The sequence below is a fragment of the Accipiter gentilis genome, chromosome 3 (assembly GCF_929443795.1).
Source record: "Accipiter gentilis chromosome 3, bAccGen1.1, whole genome shotgun sequence".
In the NCBI taxonomy this organism is placed as follows: Eukaryota; Metazoa; Chordata; class Aves; order Accipitriformes; family Accipitridae; genus Astur; species Astur gentilis.
This window is the reverse complement of record NC_064882.1, coordinates 29,582,445-29,601,706: the sequence shown is the minus strand read 5'-3', so window position 1 is coordinate 29,601,706 and position 19,262 is coordinate 29,582,445. Positions and strand designations below refer to the sequence as shown.

Here is a 19,262-nt window from a genome sequence, read left to right as displayed (position 1 = left end):
GAGATAAGGACAGGAGAGATCATTCACTATTACCGTCACGGGCAAAACAGACTCAATTTGCAAAATTAACTCAATTTATTACAAATCAACCAGAGCAAGGTAATGAGAAGTAAAATGAAATCTCAGAACACCTTCCCACCACCCCTCCCTTCTTCCCGGCCACAACTACCCTCCCGGATTTCACCACCAAGCCCCCCCAGCGGCACAGGGGGACAGGGATGGGGTTTATGGTCATCACACGTTATTTTCTGCCGCTTCACCTCCTCAGGACGAGGGCTGATCACACTCTTCCCCTGCTCCAGCGTGGGGTCCCACCCACGGGAGACAGTCCTCCACGAACTCCTCCAACGTGGGCCATTCCCACGGGCTGCAGTTCTTCACGAACTGCTCCAGCATGGGTCCATTCCACGGTGTGCAGTCCTTCAGGAGCACACTGCTCCAGCGGGGGTCCCCCACGGGGTCACAAGTCCTGCCAGAAAGCCTGCTCCGTGGGCTCCTCTCTCCACAGATCCGCAGGTCCTGCCAGGAGCCTGCTCCAGCGCGGGCTTCCCACGGGGTCACAGCCTCCTTCGGGAACCCACCTGCTCTGGCGTGGGGTCCTCCGCGGGCTTCAGGTGGAGATCTGCTCCACCGTGGACCTCCCTGGACTGCAGGGGGACAGCCTGCCTCACCAGGGTCTTCACCACGGGCTGCAGGGGAATCTCCGCTCCGGCGCCTGGAGCATCTCCTCCCCCTCCTTCTGCACTGACCTTGGTGTCCGCAGGCTTGTTTCTCTTACATGTTCTCACTCCTCACTCCGGCGGCAGTTTCTCCCCGTCCCACTTTTTTTTTTCCTTCTTAAAAATGTTATCACAGGGGCGTTACCGCTATCACTGATTGGCTCGGCCTTGGCCGGCGGCGGGTCCGTCTCAGAGCCGGCTAATACGGGCTCGCTCTCTCTCTCGAACACAGGGGAAGCTTCCAGCAGTTTCTTACAGAAGCCACCCCTATAACCCCCCCCCGCTACCAAAACCTTGCCAAACAAAACCAATACAAAAGTTTAATTAGAGCTCTGAAAATAAGTTTGCTTTCCACCATTAGGAAAGAACATATGAAAAAGCTTGAAGATTTTCTGTTTCCGACTTCCTTACAGGATACTATACTCAGTAACTTCACTTTTTCAGAGTCTAATAACCTGCCTTCCACCTTTTAGTTACCTACATTCTTTCATTTAAGATTCTTCATGTGAAACACAGGAGATAAGTGCATTCTTCAGTATTTTTTGAGACTGTATCTGAGAATAATATCTTAATTTGTCATCATCTGAGCAAAAGCACTTGCTAGATTAAAAGGAAATGTACCTATGTACACAGCTGCAAGTAAAGTAAGCATGTTTATTAGTGTGATGATTTAAGAAATATTTTTACATTAACAACCCCTATATGTACAAAGGCTATTCATGATTTATTAGGTACTTAGCAAAGAGTTTATTTTTTTTATCTCATCAAAACTAAAGGCAAGCTATCAATCTATGCAGAAGTATTACATACAGAATTAATTTTAAAGGCATTTTGAAGATTGGCTTCAAGAAAGGCTAAACTTACGTTCAATTCCAAACCCGTGCAAAAGATGCGAAGTGCTAAAAGCAAAGGGCAAGCAGATTCTGAAGGATAACTGATCCTATCCCAAGTCGCTATCATACCTTGTTCAGATAATAAGAAATAGTCTATGGACTGTTTTGATATTTCTCCATATTATACATGGATTATATTTTTCTGTATCTATAATTTTCAAGCAAAGTAGGCTTAACTTATTTGCATTAGTACATATATTTGTTACTATTAGAAAACCCATCACAGTGTATTCCTGATTATATTTTATCTAAAAGTATCTGGGTTTGGGGCTACAAACTATGTATGAAGGAACCCCAATGATGATATTTTTGCTATTTGTGTAATACACAAATTCAGCTCAGAGAGATGAGTGCTTCTCTTAGCACATGACCTTACTCCTACTCTCTGCAAATCAGTTTTCATTCAATCCATTACTAAATCAAGGGAGACAGACCTGCAGCATTTGGAATGGAGTAAGATCAAGTCACCAGTTTTGACAGTCCCAAATATATTTCTGCCACCAAAAGGAACGCCCCCTACACCAAGTAACAGCCCACATACAGCTTTTTTTTCTGCAATCACAAAGCAGTGAGTTGTCCAAGATGCTTAAATACCTTGTCAATTAGCTTAAAACATAAATACTTTACACATTTTGACATTTAGTTTAAATTATTTCCTTTAGTAATACCTATGAATTCCTTTTTTTTTTTTTGTGCCTATCCATAGGGTAGTTGTAAGGTCAGTTACAAAATAAAAGCTACCTCTCGAAGCCAGTAGAATAGAACAGCAATCACAACTGAGTCATGCACTTGTCAAAATGTTGCTTTAAGAGTTCTTAAATACCAACTACTCACAACAAGCAGCAAAAATAGAACCCAAATTCTAACAACACTGTCCTACTGGAGAGGTTTGTACAATGCATCCAAGATTATTTCAGACTATCAAACTGATTCATAGAAGGTGCAGTAAACATTGCAAGCAATAATTAAACATACCTGAATGAGTCCTCACATTATAAATGATTTAACACATTTGAGTACTGAGAATGTTAGACTTGTACCTGTATTCAACCGATACACTTAACTAAAATACCCAAGTGACAAGTCTGAATTAGGTAACCAAGTAGCCAAGTATGTACAATCTAATTCCATTTGTTGCTTAAAAGTTAAGTTGTGATATCAGTACTAGATTATACAGAAGCATTTTTTGCTATTTAATACACATGGTATTAGCAAAACAGGTATCAGTACTGGAAACTGGTAAACCCCCAAGCATTACTATGCAACTACAACCTCAAATTTGTCACAGCAGCAGCCGTGACACAGCCCAAAATATGACCTTGTTTAGATTGAGGTGTCAGCAGTTTAAGCATAAAAACTATACTTATAAATGACAATCTATTCTATAATATTTCATTTTACATACATACATTTTGATCTTGACACTAATAGCCTTATTAATATAATTCTGCTACTGAAACTTTTTTTTTTAAAAAAACACAGATGCTGTATAGTATTGGAGAAGATTATTCTGCAAATTGTCACATACGGGTAAGTAAAAGTGAACATACAACTCAAAATGCTCTCTCAAGAGTCAGCTTGTACAGTGACATCGAACCTGAAGACCCCAATTTTGCATACTGATCATACTCTTAACAGATTATCCCATTACCACCTATCAAAACACCTGCACTATTATTATTCCATGCTGTTACCACTGAATGAGTTTTCACTGGTATGTACTGATGACCTTTGCAAATTGGCACGCATTGTCTGGGAATATTCATAACCTTCTCAATTACAAATGATTAAAAAAATTAAAACACCATCCCAGTCAGGTAATGCTGAGGGCAAAATAGAGTATTATCAAAAAACATTACCAAGTAAACTAAAACTCTGTGCAATTGCGTTAAAATAAGCCACAGACATCTAAAAATATAACTTATGCAGCAAGTACAAGACAATGGTCTTGGAGTAAACAAGTTGCCTGTATACTAAAAATCTCATTAAAATGTAGCTGCTTTATTTCAAAGAAATTCTAGGCCTCATGCAATTAATTGAGCTATTTGCATTGTCTATTTCGGACACCAAATATTTTCTTTAGTAACTGAAACTCACAAGCTTCAGATACCAAAGTAGTAAAATCAAGATGACATTCAGTGCAGTAATCTTTAAAAAACTCAACAAATAAGTGCAACATTGAGCTGCTGGGGAAAATACTATTTATTATACATTTAAATACAAATTTGAAATGTGTTGTGGACACATCTGCAGGGTTACTGTTAAAAAATAAAAATGTACAGTTATGTTCTGCATTTCCCAAGACTGATGCTTCAAAAAAACTTTCACAAAATAGCAAAGAGTTCATCTTTGTAAGAACAGCAAAGACAATAAGGCGTACAATCTTTTGCTTGGCAGCTTATCTTTGTTCCCTCCCTGCATAAAGTACCTAGAGTTTGTAAACAGTCTTTAAAAGTGTTAATAGCTTTAAGGAATGTGTAATCACAGTTCCCATGGATTCATCCAGCAATGAATTATAATGCTACACAGTAGTTTCGTGTTTCCATAACCCAGTTCTAATGTTACCAGTACTGTCTGCAGTGAGCAAGGGTCCATCCTGTCCGCTGCTTTTAAGCGGTCCATTCTGAATGGCTAAATTTAAGCCGTAAGATTTTTGCTGGTTTTCAAGTTCAACTGCTATTGGTTTCCTTAGAATATCTTTTCTGTTGTTGGTAGCTACTGTTTTTTCAGTATTTCTGCTACTTTTTGGAAGCGTACTGCAAGCATCACTGCTATCTTGTTGGGATTGGTTATACTGACGTTCTCTATATGCCAAATAGGCTCTTCGGCTCCTTGAATGCCCTTCACTGTTGCTTTGTCGACTTTTAGGTAGGCCATTTTGCACACTTCCTTCCACACTTGTGGGAACATCATATGCATATTCCCTCAATACTGCAAGCCTGCTAGCACGATGTCCCTTGCTTCTGTTCTTATGATGCCGACTTGGGTGTCCGTTTGTCCGAAACTGTACCTCTAAAGGAGCTACATGCATTTTGATATCATTATCCACCGAATGTTCAGTGAGACTGTTATCAAGCTGAGGACCTGTGTTCAATGGCAGAGAGGTAGGGTGGCACTGAGCTGCTGCAGCTTGTAAATTAGTTAGTTTACAACCTTGAGAAGAATTTTTTAGGCTTGATGCACTTTTATTTGTGCATGAAGATTCTGCGCTACTGTTGGTGCACTTAGGGGTCTCTCCATTGGTTCCACTGGAACTGGAGGGCTGAACATTTACTTGCACTGAGTATGTACTCCTTCCAGGGCAGCAAGTTGTTATCCAAGCATGCCTGACATCTTCCCTGTTAACGCAATGGTGCACCATAAGAAAGGCACTGAGGCTTAAACATGTTGCCCCAAAAAAACAGCTGAAGATCAGGTCCATGGGATAATACAGGGAAACCGATAGAGCTCCAAAGATCCACAGAGCAACATACAAAAGCAAAGTAAGGCCCACTCCCAGCAGCTGTGCTTGAAAACTGTGCTCGTTCTCCAAAGCAGATGTGGAAACCAGTGACACCGACAATGAATCTTGATGAGCCAGTTCCCCGTGTTCATTGGTGGCCAGACGCTGCTGTTCCTCAACAGGTTCCTTAAGTTCATATTTACGTTCAGGGTGACGTTTTAGTTGTATGAATATGCTGAGAAAATACATACAGTTTATGAAAATTATAAAGCTAGCCGGTCCATAAAATGCTCCTAAGCTAGGTTCCCAAGTCATCCAGCAACTGGAAAAAAAAACCAAAGCAAAGAATCAAAATTAACACCTCACAAGTCACTTACGCTTTATCAGTTCATAATGATACTTCCAAATGATCTTGGCTGTGTTACATTTTCTGGAAGAATAAGAATTAATTGCAATGAGTACTTAGAAAAGCAAATCCACGAAACCTTATGACAAAGCTCTCAGTTATGTGGTACTTACTAAGGAGCATTAGGTCTGCTGCCATAATTTCGGATGTTTGCTGCTGCTGTTATTCCACAAACTATGATAGGGATCCCTCCACCAATAAGGTAGAACCTAAAAAGTAAAGCCAGTATATCAGTGGTTGCTTAATGGCAATGGATTTTATTCAGTCACCATGAAGGAAATGCAAACTTTCCAGGATTTATTCAAGTTCTTTAAGAAAATAAATAGGGTGAATCAGGTTTGGGCTTTGGCAATATCAATTTTTTCTAAATCCTCCTCACTATCATTTCCCTGTCCCCTGTTGAAAACCACCTCTCTCTCTCAGTGGCTCACCTCCCTCGCAGGCACTGAATAAAGGTATACAGTTAGATGGAAGAAGCAAAAGCTGGCAGTCAAAAGTTGTAAACTGCTGGAAGAGAATATGGAAACTTAGAAGGAAAATAGTAAGTGGTATGTTTCTTGTTCCAGAGATGAGCTTGCCTAATATTATGGACACTGTATTCAGAAGATCAGCCAAAAGAACTCTTGCTACATGGGGTCTTTTTGTGTGGAGGGGCTTGGTGGCTGGTGGTGGTGGTGTTTTTATTTATTCATTTTTAATGGACTCTGTAACCTCATAGTATATACCTCCTGCTTCCCTGTGGTGGTGTTAATGAAAACTGCATGCCTTCACAAGGACAAGGGATATGTTTTTGGAATATCTAACTTTTCATTCCAAATTCTATGAATTCACATTGAATTCATTAGTGGCAGATCAATGATTACTGACAATCGTTCCAATTAATCGCACTCTGTCCTGCATCTTATGCTAGTCCAGTCCAGATTCAGATCAGAACACACAGTGAAAACTACTGCTGTGACATACAGATGGGTAGTTTTTGTCAACAGGAGACACCTATTCTGATGGTCCTGGACCTTTCCACTGCATTTCAGATTATTTACCAGAAGGTACTGCTGTCTCACTTGAGACACAGAACAACGGTCTAGAATAAATTCTTTCTGGGAAGTCTAGGTACACTAAATACATTACTTAGTTGCTGAATTCTACAAAGATCAAATTTGGTTATTGGTTTATTCTGTACATTTATGCAGCAATCGGGAACTGGCCAGACGAAACAGATCTTTGTGGCAGATTTTACTCTAGTCATCTTTCACTACAAATTACTAAATCGCTGCCTCAAAGATGCACCACTACTCAAACATGAACAGATGGGTGAAGCTGTTTCTACACAAGGCAAATTGTTACTGGTGGCAAAGTGAAGCAATATGCATTGTTTGCAGCCATAGTTCACTTTGCTGTATTGAAGGAACACGTTTACAACTGGCCTTGAACCATACCAAGGTATCAAGTACCAACACACACAAAAAAAGCACGCACTTGTGTGTTGCCGTGTCTAAGTATTCAGTGATTCCTAAGAATCAAAATTACAAACCAAAACTATCATGCAACAAGGAGCTGTATGAACAGAACAGTAACTAAAAAACATATACAAAGCATGCTGAAGGAGATGCAGTAATATTAAGATTTTGGGGCAGAATGCTGTACGAGCTACAACTTTTCCATAAGTTTGATCATAAAGAAAAAAACAAATCTAATGACATAGGTACACAAGAAATGTTACAGTAGTAACAGAAAAAAATTTAAATAGTGAAATGTTGTGGTTTTAAGTAGAACATTCACTCTGTAGTTGTATTATAGAAATACAAATATTTGTATTTATTTTAAATAAAATTACAAGATAGAAATATTTGTATTTTTATTTTATTTCATGGTTTACATGAAGTATCCCATTATTAAGGTATTCAGCAAGGTTCTTTGTAAAGCAGCTACTTTATGTTAAAAAAAAAAAGTCTCGTTTGGAGCCTGCTGAACAAAATACCGTTTCTGCACAACAAACTCCATTTCCTTGTTGTGATTGGCAGCTGAGGACCTCAGTTATTTTTACACTCTCTTGCCTGGCATGGCAATGCAATATACTTGGCATAAAGTTTTTCACAGTTAAGAAATTCCAATCAGTGCCAAGTGTTGCATCATCTTCTCAATATGGCTACTGTGAGCCACAGCAAACTTCCCCGCTAATGTCTATAGCGGCTTTCTGAAGAACACCAGATCCATTTCAAGTCTTTTTCCACCTTGTTCACGATTTGTGACAAGGTCCCATTAGCACACTAAATGAATATCATCATCACCAACAAAATTCTCTCACATGCACTGACTTTCCTAAAATAAAGAATAAAGCTTCTCTACGGTAGAAGGGAAAGAAGCTTAACAGGTATGAAGTCCACCTCCAGAAAATACCTATAGGAACTGAAGATCAGCGTAAATGTCATGTCTACCCATCATCTGCAAGGTGGACTTCTTTAAACCCAAAGAACACAAAGCAGAATAATTTACATATAGCAAATAAGAAAAATAAGTACCTACATACATTTATCAGGGCTTTTTTTTTTCTGTTGCAAAAGGCCCTTTTTAATTCTGAAAGGCATATGGAGGAGGAATATAAAGAGTGTGAAGGCAAACAGAGAATGAATTGTTTTGTCTCTCTACATTCAAGAAACAGGGAGCCTGATAACAGTAGATCACTTGTTCCAAACAAGCAAGAAACTCTTCTGTAAAACTCTTTGCCCTATGCCACTATGGGTAGTTCTGTTTTGAACATAAGTTTAAAAGACAAGTGAATTAAAAAAAAAAGTCCTTCTATGGCTGTTCCATGTAAAAACATCACACATCTACCTGACTGAGGAAATCCCTGATCTGCAAGAAGTTGGACACCGAGAAAATCTCAAAAATATGAAGCATGTTTCCTCTGTTCTGATACTTGTCTCCAGAGTTACTGCCATTGTCACAGATGAGGTGTCCAGATTTGAAATGGTATGTACATGTTTATATCTATGCAGAGCCGAGCCTATGAGGCTGGTAATTTTACTGTAACATTTTCCAAAGCAAGAACTCTATGACAAATGTAAAGGAATGAAGAAAAAAAACCAGAAAAAAAAAGAAGAAAAAAAGAAAAAAAAATCACAATAGAAATTAAAAGGGCTATTCAGTACCCTGCTGGAGGGCACAGAGGTGGTGATGGGTAGGTATACTACAGTGAATACAACAGATTTACTTATTCTTAAAAGAAAAATAATGAAAGCTAAGGAAAGCAGAGACAGCCCTTAAGTGGTATAAATATTAAACTTCTACCTTCCCAATTAAATATTTCTATATGATTGTATGTAATACTGCAAATTTTAGTTGATGATATTCAGAAAAGCATTTCTGATTTTCTGCAGTCTCTGTACTTAAAAAATCAAGCTTTCTAAATATTGGCCTATAACTAATCAAAGTTAATCAACTTCTGCCACCTTGTGGAGAATTTCAGCGTAGCAGTTTTTAATTAATATACAGAGGCTACACGAACAATGTTAAGGTTTTCTATTAAAAATATTTCACGTAGAGTGAATTTCACAGATAATCGGTTTGTGCCATTTCAGTGATTTAAGAAATAAAAATTCCAAGAGGAATGCTTCACAAAGAACACTATTTTCCTTTCATAATGAGTGATACCTATTTTTCAAATTATTTGCAAACAATCTTTGGAAAACATATTGAACTTTATTTAAACTGCAGTGTTTTTTAATTGTGTGATAACACAGTTCTCCAAATTCTTTCTTCTATGATAACTTAATGGGAAGTGTTGCTATCTAAAGACCTAATCAAAGCACCAAGGGCGATGCTGAAACACTACCAATTTTTTAATTTACAAATCAGGAACACAGCACTGCAACAGTAAAATGCTAAGACCAATCGTCCTTCACCTCATCCTCCTTAACATAATGCCGAGGAGCAGAAAAATCTGGAAGGAACTTTACAGACCTGGAAAGAAAATCTTCTATGAAAGGCACTTGCAAAAAACCAGCAGTGACCAGGTACATTTTTCTGGTCAGAATATAAGCATAGCAACCTGGGAAATAATGAGTTGCAGAAACAAACAATAGGCTCACCTCAGCATTGGTCTGGGTGGAGGAGGTGGCTCATCAGGATCTTGACATCTTTTTGTTTTTTTGGTTACTTGTTTGTAAATATTACGAGATGTCACCCCCAGCCACAGTACTGTCGCAAGAGTGGAATAATGGAGAATTATCCCAACCTTAAAAAAAAATAAAATAAGTGAACCCCCAAACATTTCCACTTTACCAAGTTAAAAAAAAATTAATTATTTAATATACAACTTTCATAAAGCCTGAATTTTCAAAACCTCTGTCCAAGAAAAGAAACTCTCTTATTTTACTATGACAGCTCTGAATGCCAAGTCATTGTTGTTTTCAAAAAAGTAAAGTATATTATGCAAACACATCTTCCCATCAGTTGAGTCTGGAAAGGCTACATAGCTGCAGTTGCCTCTGCTGGAAGGAAAACTTAATAATGCAGGAAGAACTTTGGTTTTAAGTTTACATATCAATCATACACTTTAGGAAACTGTACTTCGCAAAACGCTTAACTCTTGAATATCTGTAATACAAGACATTTTAATTGAAACAAATAAGGGAACAGCAAGCTAAACATTGTGGTAACTACACAGCAGCTAATATAGACAGCTAAGACTCATCAGTGATTTTAACACAATGGAGAAAAAAAAAAAAGGAAGTGTCATTCTTTAGATATTTAACCAGCCCAAACATTAATGCAAAGTCAGCCTCACAGACTGACTGGGCACTACTGTTAAGAAAATGGTTCTCTGTCAGATCCTTTTGCATCTGCACTATTTTATAAAGTGAACATTGTTTTCTTAAAAGAAGTTCTGGGAATTCCCAAGTCCCTGGGGTTTTGTCAATGAAAGGCATGATCTGGTTGTCCTGTATTTCCTTACTTATAAGCTAACACTGAGATGAAGTGACTGCAAGAAGTAGGTTTCATATATCCCTTAAATGATAGCACACGTGCATGGAAGAGGTGACACTTCAGTTTCTGTTAAGATGACTGGGGGTGGTTTTTTGCAAGTTTCAATCACCAGTGAAAGCACAACTGTTAAACAATCCAACCATATCACAGAATTTTTCTTGAAAGATTACTGTCTCCAAGTCAAGAAAAAAGATTACAGTTTCTTAAACTATCTCTTCATCTCCATATTGCATGTTTGTGTGTACACACACATATGCATGCACACAGACTAGCATCCTCTCTATATTTGTAGGAGAAAGATCAGGGACATATTTTATTGCAACACTTTGAGCCGTCAGCATAGTAACTACTGTAAACCAACAATGAGGGGTTGGTGGGGAATGTGAAGCTCAAGGGCAGCCTTGGCTGCAGTGACCATGAAATGGCGGAGTTCAAGATCCTTAGGGCAGCAAGTAGGGCGGACTGCCAGCTCACTACCCTTGACTTCAGGAGAGCAGACTTTGGCTGCTTCAGGGATCTGCTTGGAAGAGTACCATGAGATAAAGCCCTGGAGGGAAGAGGGGCCCAAGAAAGCTGGTTAATATTCAAGGATCACCTCTCCCAAGCTCAGGAGCAATGCATCCCAACAAAGAGGAAGTCAGGCAAAAACTCCAGGAGCCATGCATGGATGAACAAGGAGCTCCTGGACAAACTCAAACACAAAAAGGAAGCCTACACAAGATAGAAGCAAGGACAGGTTGCCTGGGAGGAATACAGAGAAACTGTCTGAGCAGCCAGGGATCAGATTAGGAAAGCTAAAGCCCTGGAGAATTAAATCTGGCCAGGGACATCAAGGGCAACAAGAAAAGCTTCTATAGGTACGTCAGTGATGAAAGACAACTAGGGAAAATGTGAGCCCTCTCCAGAAGGAGACAGGAGACCTGGTTACCTGGGACATGGAAAAGGCTGAAGTACTCAATGACTTTTTTGCTTCAGTCTTCACTGCCAAGTGCTCCAGCCACAACACTTAATTCCAGAGGGCAAAAGCAGGGACTGGGAGAATGAAGAACTGCCCACTGTAGGAGAAGATCAGGTTCAAGACCATCTAAGGAACCTGAAGGTGCACAAGTCCATGGGGCCTGATGAGATGCATCTGCAGGTTCTGAGGGAACTGGTGAAAGAAGTGGCTAAACCACTATCCATCATTTCTGAGAAGTCAAAGCAGTCCAGGAAAGTTCCCACTGACTGGAAAAGGGGAAATATAACGCCCATTTTTAAAAAGGGAAAAAGGGAAGACCTGGGTAACTACAGGCCAGTCACCTCTGTGCCTGGCAAGATCATGGAGCAGGTCCTCCTGGAAACTACGCTAGGGCACATGGAGAAAAACGAGGTGATTGGTGAACAGCCAACATGACTTCAGTAAGGGCAAATCATGGCTGACAAATTTGGTGGCCTTCTACAATGGGATTACAGTGTTGGTGGATAAGGGAAGAGCAACGGACATCACCTACCTGGACTTGTGCAAAGCATCTGACACTGTCCCACACAACATCCATGTCTCTAAATTGGAGAGACATGGATTTGACAGATGGACCACTCGGTAGATAAGGAATTGGCTGGATAGTCACACTCAAAGAGTTGCCTTGATGTCCGAGTGGAAACCAGCGAGAAGTGGCATTCCTCGGGTTGGCATTGGGACTGGTGCTGTTTAACATCTTTGGCAGCGACATGGACAGTGGGATTGAGTGCACCCTCAGCAAGTTTGCCGACAACCCCAAACTGTGTGGTGTGGTCAACAATGCTGTAGGGAAAGGATGCCATCCAGTGGGACCTTGACAGGCTTGAGAGGTGGGCCCATGCAAACCTCACAAAGTTCAACAAGGCCGAGTGGAAGGTCCTGCACATGGGTCAGGGCAATCCCAAACACAAACATAGGCTAGGCAGAGAATGGATTGAGAGGAGCCCTGTGAAGGACTTGAGGGAGTTGGCTGATGAGAATCTCAACATGACAAGGCAGTGTGCATTTGCAGCCCACAAAGCCAACCGTATCCTGGGCTGCATCAAAAGAAGCGTGACCAGCAGGTCGAGGGAGGTGATTGTCCCCCTCTACTCCGCTCTCTCGAGACCCCCACCTGCAGTACCGCGTTCAGCTCTGGGGCCCCCAACATAAGGACATGGACTTGTTGGAGCAAGTCCAGAGGAGGACCACAAAGATGATCAGGAACACCTCCCCTATGAAAACAGGCTGAGAGAGTTGGGGTTGTTCAGCTTGGAGAAGAGAAGGCTCCAGGGAGACCTTACAGAAGCCCTCCAGTACCTAAAGGGGGCCTGCAGGAAAGCCAGAGAGGGACTTTTTACAAGGGCGTGTAGTGATAGGACAAGGGGTAATGGCTTTAAACTGAAAGAGGGCAGACTGAGATTAGATGTAAGGAAGAAGTTCTTCACTGTGAGAGTGGTGAGGCACTGGAACAGGTCGCCCAGAGAGGCTGTGGATGCCCCATCCCTGGAAGTGTTCAAGGCCAGGTTGGATGGGGCTTTGAGCAACCTGGTCTGGTGGAAGGTGTTGTCCCTGCCCATGGATGATGGGAACTAGACGATCTTTAAGGTCCCTTCAAACCCAAGCTACTCTATGATTCTACGTATACTCAAACAAAAAGAATTATGGAATATTATGGTGAGGGATTAGAAACTTTTATAAGTTACTGGATGAAAAAAAGAAAACATTTAAAAAAATTCACTGATACCATTCCAAAGTGACAACTGTTATTATACTGAACCACTGCAACGAATTAGAGATGGCCAAATCTTAGAAGAACAAATCGTTATAAAAGAGGAGTCTCAGTAGTGATGTTTGTTTAGAGAAAGCATGGGTCCTTGACTTGAAACACTTCTCTCTCCCTCCCTTTACATTATACTGAGCAAATGGAAATAAGTATTTTAATACCTGTGGAAATCAGTTCTCACACGGTCTGTAAAGGCCACATACAGCCTTATAAAACAATATAATAATAAGTCTCAAAAATAAAACAAACAGCTAAACCTTATCCTTTTGTGATACCATTTTGGGCAAAAAAAAAAATCTGTTGCACTTCTGAAATACTTTTCCAATTTTCAAGTAATGAACTAGTTTTATCTTCATGGCTGAATGAAAACACAACAGAAATTTCTAAGGTAAAAAAAGAAAGACTGATTTTTTTTTGGTCTAAATTTTATAATCTGATGAAAATGCCTGTACAGTACTACTGTTCTGTAGGAGGCAAGCGCAGCCTATACATATATATAGGAGTACGAAACTGGTAACTGATTTTTTCAAGTGTTTGCATGCTTACTTACTGCTTGGCAAATGCTGGCATTCCGGGTCTGAGTTATGCCTCCAATAAACATCACACATGTCAGGAAAATATGAAAGCTCAGGTTAACTAGCATATGCCAGCTTTTTACACTGATCCTGATCACACTGTTAAAAGAAACAAATCAGACAACATAAACCACAGCTGCATTATTGTCTTTCAGAAACTAGCAAGATACACTTGTGATAAATGAGATACAATTACTGTTAATGATTGTTTGACTACCACGTACTTAGTAATCAAATATAATCTCTGGTCTTCATCACAAGAAATTAAAACACCCTCCTATTAACTAGCTTTACACAACTATTTGCGGCCTGATTCAAAAATTTTAGGCTTCAAGCTTTCACATCAATAAAAATGTAAAAGCCTGAACAGTTTGTTAAATTCTACCATCATCCTCGAGTGGTCTCTTTTTTCATCATGAAGCAACAGTGAAGAATCAAAGAGATACATGGTTATGAGAGCTAAGTTGTCATCTTCAAGAACAGATGAAATAGCTACTTGCTTAACTGTTAGTTTGCATCAACAAGTTTTATAGGAAGAAAACCCCAAACCAAATGCAGATTACTATATCATGTTCCTATCAAAAAATAAAAAGTAGTCCTAAGCACTATGAAACTAGTTTTTTTTAGTCTAGTAATTTTGATTCATACCTGTGATGGTATATGTAACTGACTATGATCATCAACAGGCACATTAGCAAAACCATGGCGGTGGCATAAATTACTGGATGCAAAAGATCAGCTGGCTGTGTATATAATTCAGCTCCTGTCAAGTCCTGACAACAAAAACAAAATTAACATTAGTCCACCTTATGTCTTCATTTTGTGGGGGCAGGGGGAAGTAGAGGAAACATGAAATAAAGAAGTAACAGCCACCTTCTGGGGAAAAAAAAAAAAATATAAAAAAATCCCTTTCCCCCACCACAAACCCGACTCTCCAATTATTTATTATCTGATGTTCCAGGCTTTATTCCACAATTACATGCTATTCTAGCTGACCTTTATAAATGCAGTCACACATCTTATAGAACACTTAAACTTCATATATGCTTGAATATACAGAGAAGTTAGCAGCTTATAGACACACACCATCTCTTTTTCTTAAAATACTTATATAGCATGTAGAACAACTGTGTGTTTCAGTTATGATTATTATCTTCTGCAACAACCCCTAGGGCATTACAGAAAGTGGCCTCAGCAAGTTTTCAGATGATGGTATAGACTGAAAAAACTTATCAATAGATTGGAGGATATTCAGAGGGATGTTGGTGAGACAGAGAAATGGGCTGATAAAACATCATGAAATTTAGCAAAGAAAAAGTGAAAAGATCTGCATCTGGGATAGAAGAGCCCCATGTGTGCAACAATACAGGCTGGGCAAGGGACCGAATAGAAAGCAACCAAGTAACCATTTTAGGGTACTGGCAGACAAAAGCTGACCACAAGTCAGCAGTGTAGCCTGCAGCCCAAGGCCACATTTTGCTGTACTAACAAAACCACAGCAAGCAGGTGAACTGATTATTCCCTTCTGTTTAGCACTGTAAGACCATCTCTGCAGAAATGCCTTCAATTTGAGGCTCCCCAGTACAAGAAAGGCACTGATATACTGGATGAAGCAAGTCTAACAGATCACTGGGATGATTAGCAGGCTGAAGCACACACTGAGAATGAAAATGCTGGGTTTGTTCATCTTTAAGAAGAAAAGGAAGATGGGAGAAGTCTCATTATTATATTGAGCTATACCTACTGGGACAGTATAAAGAAGACCGAGTCAAACTCTTCTTGGAGATAAGCCATGAAATGATGAGAGGCAATGGACATTATCAGCAGCACGGAAAATTCTGATTAGATACAGGAAAAAATTTCTGATGAAAGTGGTCACATACTGCCCAGAGAGCCTGTGTAATCTTGGTCCTTGGAGATACTCAAAGCTTGACTGAGGAAGACCTGGAGCAGTATGATCTGACTTGTGAGGCTGATCAAACTTCGAGCAGGTAGTCGGACCAAATGATACCCAGATGTTCCTACCAGACTGTTATTCTACGATTACTGCTTCACTGGAATAGATAGTTGATAACTCAAATAGAATTCAACAGCTCTTTAGCATCGTTCTAGTTTTCTGAATCCACCCGTCAAAATGTTACTCAAGGAGTAAGCATGGAATAGAACCTTGGACTGTTGAAGCATGGCAGTATTTCAAATAACTGAGGAGTAACATTTTCATTTATTAATAAGAATAGCAAAAAAATGTAGTTCTGTTTGAATGCCGTTACAATTTACTAGGGTTCTATTTCCATAATGGTAACGAATGGAATTGAAATAAAAAAAAAACCAAAACAAACTTCAGTACCTTCCAGCACAAAATAAAACAAATTTGTTTAACTAAGATTAGTTGAAAAATCTATTAAAAAGAATTTTTCAGAACAGACAGGATACAGAAAATTCTCTCACCTATGATTCTGAGTGAGAGTCACTCTTAAACCTCTAGAGTTGGCAAAGTTCCAAAGTGTGCTGGGAGAAAGGAGAACAAATTTGGCATTCACAAAGAACAGTAGAACATTAGGAGGGAGCTTCAGTTTGTTTTGCGAAAAATCACAGTGATATACAATCTGTTTTTAAGGTTAAGACGGGTAATCTGATTTCATGGACAGGAGACAAGTTCTTGAATTGAGGTTTACAATTAATTAGTCAGCAGTCTCTTCACTCCTTCAATTGTTCTTTCATCAGAATATAAATTTGTTATTCTGAACTAACTCACCAAGCTCATTTCAAATTAATTTCATCCGATTGCCAGTTTGATTTTTATGTATTTGGTTTTCTTTGGCACCTGGAAAAAATACTTTGAGAAAGATTGTAAGATATTGTGCCTCAGGCAGCCAGTGTCATCTGATTTCAACACTACCTGTGGCCTGGTTGATATCCAGCTGGAGATCCCTAGGAACCCACTGCTGTTACAAGCATGAGCTAATGTGTCATCACACACATCCAGCGAGTATCAGAGAACAGAAACTGTAAGAGAACTCCTGTTGCTGCTTCCAGATTTGTGACAGGTAACAAGATGTTCTCTTAACTTCACACCAATACATGCATGACAAGTGCTACAAAATCACAAGATTTACAATAAACTTCTAAGATATCTGAGAAAACTCAGCACGTCTAGCTTACCTAGCAAAGGCCTTGACCCAATACCCACTAAGTCAATGGAATTCCTACCAATTGCCCCAACATATTTATCAGACCTACTAAAAGGAGTGAGGGGAGCTAATGTTATTTCTAAGCTAAACTAATCCTAAATAATAATTTAATAAAAAAGACTGACAGTAAAACAACAGCAGAGATGACATTAAGAACAACACTGGGGCATTTATAGCCAACTAGCAGAAGTCTGTTTCTTCTCAACTACCATTGCTGGTTTTTTCCTTTGCTGTAGGCCTATAATAATGAGATTTCAGCTGAGTCTCCTGGTTATCTCTTCTATTATTAAACAGTGCTTTAAATGATTTTCAAATAAATACAAAGTTTTATAACTGTATCTTCCTAAATCACTAGATTAGAAAAATAGGCACTCAGTTATGGGTTTCCTTATCAGAGGGAACTTTACATTATGTTCTGAAACACATGAAGACAGGTCAGTACATTACAACCTGATTTCTTCTACGTACATACTTACTAAAGTAGACTAAAAAGGAGTGAAGTAACTCTGGTTAAGTCATTCACGATCCAGAAGGATGATGGAATATTGCATTCAGGTCCCTCCTGCCACTACTGTTCATGCACTCAATGTTAATGACAACTGCTGAATTAAAAGCCAAACTTCTAAAACTGAACCCAAAATAATTTCCTGTGAGCCTGGGACCAGGAGCTAGACTTTCACAACACTATGACAGTCTACAAATGAAATATGCTATTATGGCTTTTTTACTTAACATATGGATAGGCATTATGAAAACTTTTTTCAGCAGCTACTTAGACATCCAGAGCTTTTGCAGTGTATTAACTGTGTGCAAGTAACATCTAACAGATGTACATTACTCTGTCCTCCTCCACCTCTCCCCTCCTCTGCAGTCCCTACAGCCTAACATTTTGGGAAGTAGCTAAATACTTAAAGAACACCAGTTTTGAGCAAGCATAGAATGAGAGCCACTGGCAGAAAAGAAAGCAAGCTGCCCCTTCCTCAAACTTTTTTGATTTTTTTTTGACTGTCAACAGTTCTCTATATAACTCACAATAAGATAGATATAATCTTACCATGTATTAATTTAGAAAGTCATTTACAGCAGCAGATTGAATATGCTCTTCATTTTTCTTCCTCCAGATGGCAGAAATGTGACCAATTTAAAGCATATTCTCTCTTTACACCCATACTACACATACAAATGAAGTTTAATTCTGTTTTAAAGAATGCTGTTATGTTTTAGGAAAGGATTACATATTTTAAAATATCAAAGAAGGGTACTACAGGATTATCACAGTTTGAAGTAATTTAAAACAGTACCTTCAGAGGTAAAGTGAAAAGTTGCTCTCTTTCAGCTCTTTTAAGCAGCTTGGCATGCAAGTCTTAATTTTATTTATGTTTAGCTTTTCAGTATTCTACTATTTAATTCTCTTAAGAGAAAGATTTTTGAAAATTTGAGTTGCAAAACAAAAATTGCAACTTTTCATGCACTGATCATCATAAAGGAATCCTCCTTCTTCCACATATGATTACATAAAAATATATATTTAATTCTAACCAGATCACATTAACTACAACAAAACCCATACCAAATTTACACTTATGTTAACAATATTTCCTAAACCTCTTACAATTTCACTCAGCTTCCTACTAGCCTACCATTTTCATGTACCACATCTTATCATTTAGCATCTGTATTGATGATTGATGAGAAATGTAGCAGTCACCATCTGTAAAAAGGGAAGCCTCCCAGGCCAAACTCTGAAATTAAGAGCTCCGGGAACAGACAAAGAAGAAATCCTACTTCATAACTGTAGAGCACTAAAATAAGGTGTTTTGCTCCCTTCTTCAACTATCACTGTATTTTAGAACTGGTTAACCATTTTAATGACATTAATATGCTAAGACTAGAGTTCAGATACTATTCTGTAAGCAATATTTCAAAAATATTTTGGATAGTAACTGTGTGATTTTTTTTTTCCCTTTTTCAATTTGTATTTTCTGGTAATAGTCCTACATACCAGAGAATGAATGAATAGCTAATTTGCAGTGAAATAACTATCTCTGGTTATGGATTTCAGTGGAAAAGAAAAAAAACCAAACCCAAAAAACTAGGAAAACACTCCTGTCAACAGACAAAGCTAACAAATTTAATTTAACGCAAAAAAGATAGGTTTTTTCAACTGTTACCATTCATTATTTTAAACTGTCATTATTAGACTAAAGTTCATAAAAGCCCATTTGATTAAGTAGCTCATTAAAATGGCTTCCTATAATATAGTACTTTTCATATGAAAATTCTCTTGT

The 19,262-nt window shown here is 38.9% G+C and overlaps 1 protein-coding gene across 1 annotated transcript in view; it reads right to left on the bottom strand.

Moving 5' to 3' along the window:
• Nucleotides 1-3,050: 3,050 nt before the first annotated feature.
• Nucleotides 3,051-19,262, bottom strand: part of ADGRA3 (adhesion G protein-coupled receptor A3) — a 64,285-nt gene continuing 48,073 nt past the window's right edge. The window contains exons 15-19 of the mRNA XM_049795178.1: nucleotides 14,432-14,556; nucleotides 13,759-13,882; nucleotides 9,549-9,694; nucleotides 5,574-5,669; nucleotides 3,051-5,376 (exon numbers count right to left, since the gene is read on the bottom strand). Of these exons, the coding sequence (XP_049651135.1) occupies nucleotides 4,134-5,376; nucleotides 5,574-5,669; nucleotides 9,549-9,694; nucleotides 13,759-13,882; nucleotides 14,432-14,556 (1,734 nt within the window). The 3' untranslated portion in view covers nucleotides 3,051-4,133. The remainder of the gene's footprint in view (nucleotides 5,377-5,573; nucleotides 5,670-9,548; nucleotides 9,695-13,758; nucleotides 13,883-14,431; nucleotides 14,557-19,262) is intronic.